The sequence below is a fragment of the Dioscorea cayenensis genome, chromosome 20 (genome assembly GCF_009730915.1).
Source record: "Dioscorea cayenensis subsp. rotundata cultivar TDr96_F1 chromosome 20, TDr96_F1_v2_PseudoChromosome.rev07_lg8_w22 25.fasta, whole genome shotgun sequence".
Taxonomy (NCBI): domain Eukaryota; kingdom Viridiplantae; phylum Streptophyta; class Magnoliopsida; order Dioscoreales; family Dioscoreaceae; genus Dioscorea; species Dioscorea cayenensis.
In genome coordinates, this window is record NC_052490.1 from 1,575,602 (window position 1) to 1,585,699 (window position 10,098).

General features: G+C 34.3%; 1 protein-coding gene across 1 annotated transcript; it reads right to left on the reverse strand.

The window, feature by feature from the left end:
• Positions 1 to 1,694: 1,694 nt before the first annotated feature.
• Positions 1,695 to 4,032, reverse strand: LOC120251237 (zinc finger CCCH domain-containing protein 9-like). The gene is made up of 3 exons (XM_039259783.1): positions 3,979 to 4,032; positions 2,682 to 3,310; positions 1,695 to 2,287 (listed from the first exon to the last, which is right to left on the reverse strand). Exons 2-3 carry the CDS (start codon positions 3,276 to 3,278, stop codon positions 1,910 to 1,912), a joined length of 975 nt encoding a protein of 324 aa, XP_039115717.1. The 5' UTR covers positions 3,279 to 3,310; positions 3,979 to 4,032; the 3' UTR covers positions 1,695 to 1,909.
• Between the last annotated feature and the right edge of the window lie 6,066 nt (positions 4,033 to 10,098).

Below are 10,098 nucleotides of genomic sequence, written 5' to 3' on the forward strand. Positions count from 1 at the left end.
CTTTGTTTTTTGTTGGAGCGCGCCGGGCAAGGGCCTCCAGTTTTATATCCTTTTGGTAGTGAGATAAGATCATGTCATCCTCAGGCTCAAAAAGGGAGCCAGAATCCTCAGACCCAAGGAGCGATTCGCCATCCTCAGATCCTCCCGGGTCATCCATCTTAGAGTCCTTCAGAGGAGGAGGCGGAAGAAGGGCAAGCCGAACCTTGTTTACAAGCGAAGAGTGATTAGAGTCTGGATCAGAGAGGGTCTCCGAGGAGAGGAGCAGGGGTTGGTCTGGCGGCTGGAGGGTGGGAGGGATGGTGGGGTAGGGAGAATGTGATAGAGGGGAAGGTGGGATAGTTCCAACGCTAGCAGATTGATCAGGCAAGGGACAGGCAGGATGTGACACAGGAGAAAGGGGGTTTATTCCAATGCCAGCGGGCTTGTCAGGCAAGGAAACCAACGCTAAAGGAGAACAGTGAAACGCCGAATTAACAGTACCATCAGAGGGCAAGTGGGCATTGGGACCTGGAGAAAAGTCAGTAAAGGTCAACGCAAATATTAACTCTTGATATGAATGATATATACAAAGTTCTAGGAAAACCACAATGTTGGTTGAAAAAGTTACAAATATTTATTATAACCATATTCACTTTTTTATGCAGTATTGGATAGATAATTTGAGAAGCATAATAATCATTTACATGAAATCAATACAAATAATAAGAACAAGTTTTATTTTTGCAAAATTTTATCCATGTAAGTATGCTGATGTGCACCTCATTCCCTTGAAGACCAATTGAATACTTTATTATTGATGTACACTGTAATAGGGAGCTTTTGGAACTTAAAAGAATTGGTGACCTTACTCATAAGTTAGTTAAGTTAAAAAAGAATATTGTGTATCATCTAATATATTTGTCAAATTGACTTTTATATTTCTTATTATCACTACTACAATTGAAAGAACATTTTCAAAGGAAAAGGTCCTACAATGCATTCAAAATATGAAGGCCCTTTAGGAGCAATTATAAATTTTTTTTTTATATTTTTTCTTTATACTTTTATTAATATAAAAAAATTATTTTAAATTATTTATCTTACTAATTAAAATAAATTATTGGATCAGCATCTTACTGGCAAGAGCACATTGTTTGACTTTATAAACTTACTTACCATAACAGTTATATTTTTATATGTTTTAAGATCTCTTTTATATAATTATTAATTTTTTTTAATTATGCGCTGATAATCATCATTTTGAATTGGAGGATAGGAGGACAGTACATAAAGAATTATTTATTAATTTAATATTTTAATTTTAAAATAAAACATTAAATTGGATTAATTAAACAAAAATATTTTAGATATGGTAAACGAAACATTGATCCACAATTTATAAGCCCAGCCCATACTTGCTAGCAACATAAGATGCAGGAAACACATGCATGTCAAATATTATTATTATCATCGGTAGCCAAATAGATACAGAGAAACTCAACTCCTCCAACTAAATGAAATCATCGGATGTTCACCAAAATCAAGAAATAAAGATAAAACCTCAATATTTTTAATCCAGTGCAGCGGAGATGGTGAGAAAGCATGCCATGTCTCTCTCCCTTTCTCCCACCACCACTACCAAATTTAGTACCCAAATATATAAGAAATAATAATAATAACAATAATATATAATAATAAGATGATCATCTAGAACCTCGTATATTATATCTGGGATGATGAAATGTATATATATATATATATATGCATTGAAGATCAGAAGAAGAAGAAGAAGAAGAAATTAAGGAAGTTGTTGTTGTCCCAACTCCAAAATCATGAAGATTAATGTTCTCTAATATATGTCTAAAATTAAGGGTTTTATTCTGTGCATATATGAAAAAGGGAGGGTGGTGGTGGTGCATGGTGTATATAGTTAATTAAGGCGATCAGAGGGGGAGATAGCATGGCGGAAATGGCAACGATGGCCATAAGGGCAAGTATCACCGGAGAGAACCATGCGGCAAACCTCGGTCTTGTAGCGTGGGTGGCGGATCACTGGTCGGAGCTCGCTGATGCCGTGAGCGAACTGGCAGTGTTCGCCGTATGGGCACTCGCCAAGCTCTTCCCATTTGTTGCAAAGCTCCGTCTTGAACATCCCTTGGTTGTACACCTCTACTTCCACATCACTTTTCTTCTCTTCATCTCCTGTGCCCAAGTACACCTTCTGATGTTGATGCTGATGCTGCTGGTGCTGCTGATGCTGCTGATGATGATGCTGATGCTGATGCTGATGCTGATGCTGATGCTGCTGCTGCATAAGATGGTGAGATTATATAGACTGCAATATTGCAGAAAGATTAATTAAGAAACTATATATTTTGAAATCAAGCAAAATTTCATGGTTAATATTTGATTATTATATATATTAAATTTCAAAGTATAGTATATAGTATTTGTTGAAAACTTTTAGCTTAAATTATAAGTTGAGTAGATGAAAGCATTGACATCTTACCAAACTTTCTTTAGAGCTGTAAAATATATAAAGCATTCGTATTTCGTATAATATATATACATATTGTAAAGATGTATAAATAATTACAAAATTTTCAAAGTGTGTGTATATATATATTATTAATATATATAAAGCTTTAAATAATATATATATATATATATAAAAGCTTGATGTTAAGGGGCCAGGGACTCACAGAGAAGCGGGCAGATGATGAAGGGCCGGAGGGGCGACCGGTGGGGTTGAGCTTGAGGAAACCGCTAGAACGAATGGAGATGCTCTTGGGGAGTGTGACACGCTTCTCGGCGTGAGAGAAGCTGCCGCCGAGGACGCTGGTTGGGCTGGTGCCCTCTTCCGCTAACCGGAGTCTTCGGAACTCGTCCACGATGGCTCGGCCGTTGCGGATCTCGGAGAGACGTTTGGCGAGGTCGTTCTTGGCGATGCGGAGCTCGGCATTCTCTTGACGAAGGGATTCGAGCTCGTCGGCGGCGTCTTGGAGGTGGGAGAGGCAAAGGTCATAGCGGTCAGCGAGTTGGCGGTACTGAAGAGTGAGACGGGCGAGGTAGAGCTGGGTGTCGGTGATGGCGGCAGCGTCGTGATGGTCTTCAGATTCGTCGTCGAAGGAGATGGAGGAAGGGGTCAGTGATGCTGGTGATGTGACCGTGGGGTTCTTTGGGGAATAAAGACCGAAGAGATCGATGCTACCGCTGCTGAGGTATTGTTGGAACCGTCGATCTGGGGAAGTGAACGGCTCTGATTTGATGGATCCCGTGATCATCATCTCTTGCTGCATTTTCAATTTCTTTTTTTCTCTCTTTTCTTTGGCTGCAAGGCAGTTGAGAAAAACGTAAATTTAATCAGGAAAAATTAACTAGAAATAATAACAATGATAATAATAAAATCGAATATCAAACACAATATACAACAAGCAAAAATTCTGCATTTTAATGTCAATGGATGCTGTTATATATATATATATATATATATATATGCATTGAAAGATCTAAAAAAACCTGAAAAACAAACAAAAATTACAGTAAAAAAATCTCAGTAAATGCTAGAAGCTTGTGGATCTAATGAAAAAAAGAAAGAAAAAAACAATGAAAAAAAAAAAAATGACTGATTACAATGTTAGAACTGAAAAACAAATTAAGAGAAATTAGCATCTCCATCTCTGTATGGACTATATATGCTGCTCTTCCTGCAAATAAGATAGCAAGGAAGCACATCATCGCAGCAGTCACAGCAGAGAGAGCACTTTGAGAAGCAATTAGTTTCAATCTAACAAATGATCCATAGAACCATGATCGCAAGAAATAATATTAGCAGAGCTCGAATTCATTGATAAAACAATCAATTCAACAATAGATTCAACAAGCTAAAATGACTGTAAAACCTTCAAGAAATCATAACCAAAAAAAATCAGCAAAGCTCTAATTGATGATGATCTAATTAAGCAAGAAAAAATGGCAAGAAAATAAGCAAAAGATCACCTGAAACCCTAGAAAGAGAGAGAGAGAGAGAGAGAGAGAGAGAGTGAGTGAGAAAAAGATGGAGAAATGGGGCGGGTAGTGAGAGTGAGTATATATAAGGGGCGATGAAGAGCTAGCAAGACAACCGCGAAGGAGACCGCTGAGACGACGCCGTTACGGAAAATTCTAACAAAACTAACTCCGTTATAACGCCGTAGTACGTACGGGACTCTTCGGAATTGAGTGCAGCGCCTCACCTTATCCTACGTGGCATAACAGAATGATCGTATCCCCACTGATTTTACACTAATACCCTCGATGGTTGTTCTCGGATAAAGTTTCTTAAAAGGTATTGTAAGAATGACATTGTTTTATTGAATAGGGGTATTATGGGCATATGAAGTGCTGGGCCCCGTCTAGCGAAGGGACTTTGGTACTGTGAAAAAAGTATGGAGAAATAACGAATAAGTAAACCTTAAAATCGTGTCAGTTTCCGCTCTGCGGCATTGCTTATTATTATTATTATTATTATATATGAACACACACCTTTATTAAAAGGCAAAATTAAATATTTGAGTATTGCACTTAATTATTAAATTATTTAGAGAAAAAATAGCTTTGCCTCTCGTATATATATTGAATTATCTTAAAATATACATGTTATGGTGTATAATTTTTTTTTAATAAATATGAAAATGCATATATATATATATATGCATCAAAGATGTGTACAATGGGGAATTGATTGTATAGTCATATATCTTTATTTGGCTGCACGGAGATTGAACTAGAAGTGTCACAATCTCATACTGAAAACCCTCTATTATCACTGTGTGTCTGACGTATTTTGAATTTGGACAATAAAAAAAAAAGTCTCTCAACCCAAGTCTGTACAAACATTTTTTTAAATATAAAATTATATATTATAAATAATTATCACTCATAATATCCTTGTTTCATCTATTATCAAATAATAATAATAATAATAATAGTTACATTGTGTAAGAAAAATATATAATTGCACGTGTGAATGGCACGTGTTGAACGGGTGAAAAGGACAGGTGGGACCCAAAAAGATAGTGAGAGAAGAGAGGAAGAGGGAGGAAGGGGTTGGCGTGGATTATGATTGGAACGTTTCCTTTGCTTGGAAGTGTCCGTGAGGTTTGTTGGGTGGCTCATGACCCAAAAACCTATATACTATTTCTTCAATTCTTTGTTTATTTGCTACTTGATACTATATTCTTATGCTTTTTTTTTTTTAATAAATTTATGGGTGGGTGAAAAATAATTTATATAAATTTTATTGCAACATAATATTAGAAAATTCAGTTTGAAAGTACATTTTTTAATCATGTTTTGCTTTGTTATATTACTGATATTATGTAGGCTTTTTTTTTTGGATTTTTAAATGTAAGGAAAGTTTTTTTGTTTAATAACATAGAAGTACAGAGGCAAACTAGAAACTGAAAAGTTAAACTATATATTTGCTTATGATATAGAGCATATGATTATTATTATTATTATTATTATTATTATTATTATTATTATTATTATTATTATTTTGATAAAGAAAAAATCCATATATATATATATATATATATATACCTTCATGTAAATATAAAATAATATATGTATAAAAGATTCTTTCAGAATTATTCCTGGCTACGGGCATGATGGGCATCAAGTTTTGCATTGGTAGCTAAATCAAATGACAACTGCTTCTATTTGACTTGTCTACTAAAAGGACAATTTTATGATGCATATAATTTTTTAAAACAATTTTATTTATTAATTTATGTCAATATTGTTAAGTTGGTCAAATATAATAATTATGTATAAAAATCTATTTTCAAAATATAAATTTATTTTATAGATTATTATAACATAATCCAACATTTTTTTATAAATAGGCAACAAGTGTTCTATATTTAAAAGAAATCAAGTACTTGTGTGGTGCAAGCCCAACAAGCACATGTGCTTTTATTCTACATGGTCTTTGGAGTCAATTCCATGCTCTTTACAAAACGAATATCTCATGCAAAAAATCGCTCGATAGCAATAGGTTAAGAAATCATTAGTGTTTTACATATTTTCCATTAAATATTTAATTTTGAATTTATAGTGATAAATATATATATATATATATATATATATATTTTCAGAATAAAAAGCGGAAATCATATCATATTTTTATAAAAGTATAACAGATTTTGAGATGGATCAGTAAACCAAACATGGAAATGGACTTAGAAGAATTGCGTATCATTAGAAAGTGACCTTGTTTTCATATTTTGTTCACTAGCTTTAGTATAAATAATGCAAGTGTTTTTTACATGCACACCCTTGCAGAAATTTCCCTTCTCACATACATTGTTTGCTTGAGATTTTCAAGCATATACCTTTGAATCCAATTGATTATTATTATTTAAATCAATGTAAAATATATGATTTTTTTTTAAGAAGGCATATAGAGGCAATGTAATATATATATATATATATATATTTGACAAATGTGATAGAGGTATAGAGAAGGAGGTGTGTGGGCACTGGGGTGATGATAGTCCGCATGTGTGCTTTCACTCGGCTGAGAAAGAAATTGAGTTGCAAGTCCGCTCTCATAATTAAATACCGTTAACCCAATACATTTTGAATTTGGGCAATGACAGTCCCATAAACTAAGTTTTGCATAGTGGGACTAGTACTACTTAAGTAAAGGCCCTTTGATTATGCTAAATATTTTCTATTCCTTTTTCCAAACATATATATATATATATATATATTATTTAGGTATATTAATTATAAATATGTCATATTTGATATTTTTAATAAAATAATGTTCGTTTTATCTTTGTAATGGTATATATATTTTTTTTTAAAAAAATCTTTCTATTAATAAAAAGATTAAAAATTAACAATGATGTGCAATGTAAAAGAAACCCCCTAACAGGTTCAAAATCTTCTCTTAACAATTGAGTAAAATGTTGTTTAAAAAAAAAATGTTTTTTGAGAAACACCAGATTTGTTTGCAGTTAAGTATAGGCTCAATAAGAACTATATAGTTGATTCACAACACACTTAATTTGATGAAAAATTTTAAATACAAGTGTCACCTTGATGAATAATTTGTATTTGTCCTTGTGACTTATATAATATATATGTAGATAATTAAAGCAATGTATTGTTTAGAAGAAGAGGGTGGTGGCCTGGCTGGTTGGCTAATGATGGCATCAATTGTTGCTTCTTGATCAAACCAATAACTAATCCAACCACATCACTCTCAAAATCAATTCCACATCCACCGGTTTGGTGCTTGTTTTATTTCTCTATAAATGAAAAGGAAAGCAAAAGCACAAACAAAAATTAAAAAATAAAAAATAAAACAAAAAAGCTAAAAGCTGTAAAGAATAACAACTCTAACAACTACACAGAAACACTAGTATTGGTGCCACCACCACCACCCTCCTTTGCATTCTTACTTCATTTGGAATCCATGTATGACTCTTAAACGAATTCTAGGTGCACTTTCTCATGAGGGAATTAGTTATCAAACTAAGCACTGCCATGGGACAATAATATGCATATTATAACTAAGTATGACAGTGATATCCCTACATTTCATTCACATCTATTGTTTTTATTATATATATACATACACTATCTCTTTCATGTATTACATTGGAGGTCCTATTCAGTGTATCCCCATGCAAACATATATAATCACTACATAGTTACATTTATGCAACTTTTTTGGTTATGTATATATATATTGTGTATGGTGGTGACTTTTGATTTTTTTTGGTAAGATGTCTTTTTATTAGGCATTGGATAATTGTTGGTGAGGTGGTGTTAAATCATTTATACAACTCATAAAATTACACTTCTACCCTAAAAAAATTTCATTCTTCTTCTTCACATACATGTGACTAGTGTTTGGGCATGTTCGTTGGACATTCATTGATTAACCATAGATTATTAAGACAATTAACTACTTCAAAAAATTATTAAGCTGAAATTATAAGTTTGAATTTACCAAAAAGTTTATATCTGCTAACCAAAAAAATTGCATAATTTATAAAAGATGATAATGAAATTTATAATTTTTTTTATTAAATAATAATGGATTCTGAATTTGATTCAAAAGCATGTAAACGGACCCAATATTTTGCATAGAAATTTTGATTTTTATAGGGCTTTCATGTAAAAACCCAAAATAGTGTGAATTTATACATTTAAAAAATTGATTTGAAGCAATTGTTGTAATTTAGTCAAAAGGCTAGGGAATCTATGTATTTAAAAATTTTAAATGCTTGTGAAAGAGATCACTCAGGTTATTTTGTACCTTAATTTATTGATTAAATACAATTACCCATGGTTGCTATGAGAAAATTAAACAAGCCTTAAAAAACATAGATTTGAAGAGAAACAAGGGAACATAACTCAAAGACCTTATACTCATGGAAAAGGCCAACTTTGCACTTCCAAAATATCTACATGAAGGATGGATTGTACAAGCTTGAATTCAAATAATACATAAGAAGCCAAGAGCTTCAAATCAACACAATTTCCTTCTAAAAAAGCATACGCCAACAAATCAAGCAAGATGCAAGAGTTTTTTTTCGACTCAAATATAGGTTGATTTCATTTAACTTAGTGCTATGAAATCACAAGAACTCATCAAAACACCACAAGTACTAAGAAACTATAGCAAAAGACAACGCCAGTGTTGACATAGCGAGACTGAATGGTCAAAGCAAGAAATTAGCAAGGACTAATTGGGGTTTATTAAACACCAAGAAATACAATGATTTTATCATATAATTATTATATTTGTAATGGGTGTAGTGGTCTCTGGTTATTAGTGGGAAAAGATGTATAAGGGACAAGTGTTATACTATCATAGGGGGCATCAGTTTGTTATAACATGACATATTATATAAGGTGACCAATGAAAGAATGGGTAAAGGAGAGAATATTATTCTCATTCATCTTCTCATCCTTTTTTCCCTTATTTTCTACCCTTGTCTTCTCTCTCCTTCCTCTACTCTTCTTTCTCTCCCTTCCACTGAACCGTGACATTGGTGCTTTCATCGAACCTTATAACGGATTGCACGGTGACTCGTTCTCGTTCCATGGAGGAGAAAATCAATTTTTATAAAAACGACATGATGCTCTCTTCTCTCACGTCGACGCGATGTGTTCCACCATCTAACAACACTCTAACAACTTCGATACCCTCCAAAAGCCCCTCGGCTCTTAAAAAGCCGTGGTGGCCGACATTATGGTTAAAGTATCCAAGCTTTACTGGGTTGCTCTACCATCTTCCTTACTTCCATCCCCCTACTATCTCCCAGTACTTTTCCTAACTCCACCACCAACACACCCATGCACCCCCTCCTGCTCCTTCCCTGCACTTTCCCAAACTGGAAGCCCCCTTATTCACTAGTGAGAATGTTTTATCTTGCCTCTTATAGATTTAACACCTTTTTCCAATACCATCACATTCCTCGTAAGCATAAACTCGATATTGCTTTCTTCTATATGACCGGTACGGTGCTTTAGTGGTACCACTAGCTATCTTCCACCGGTCAACTCACCTCGTAGTGTGAGTTATCTAGGCAAGTAGAGCTTCACTTAGGTCCATTATTGTTCATCAACCATGAGGCGCAGTTGTTTACTATGGCAGCATTTTATTGTTGTAGCTTATCTTTCCGATTTTGAGTTCTTGTCTACTAGAATCGTTGGCCTGAGTCTGAGAAACTTGTTGAATTACTTTCTATCCAGTTTAAGGGATGATATCCAATTGGAACTTTATTTACTCACGCGTTAATTCCTCCATGATGCCATAGGGATGGTGAAACTCGTGGAGGACAAGTGCGATGCCTCTTGAGCACAATGGCCATCTCCTCACCCTTTTCAAGCTCGAGCGCCAACCACACCGTCTCCACCGAACCTACCTATCAACAGCTCCTCAGCATCAACCACGTCCCTCCTCATTAAGCGCTTGACACCCTTTGAGATGGCCTCTTGGCGAGAACGTGGTCTTTATTTTAACTGTGACTAAGTTTTTTCCTGGCCACAATTGTTCTTCCCCCGCTCCCCAAGTTTCTATTCCTATTGATAGATCCGAACGACGAAGATGAA

Bases quoted from the DNA above. Each gene is read 5' to 3' on its own strand.
- LOC120251237 (XM_039259783.1), bottom strand. From the start codon at position 3,278: ATGCAGCAAGAGATGATGATCACGGGATCCATCAAATCAGAGCCGTTC. The intron at 2,288-2,681 runs GTGAGTCCCTGG...CATCTTATGCAG, and splicing joins CATCATCTGCCCGCTTCTCT to CAGCAGCATCAGCATCAGCA.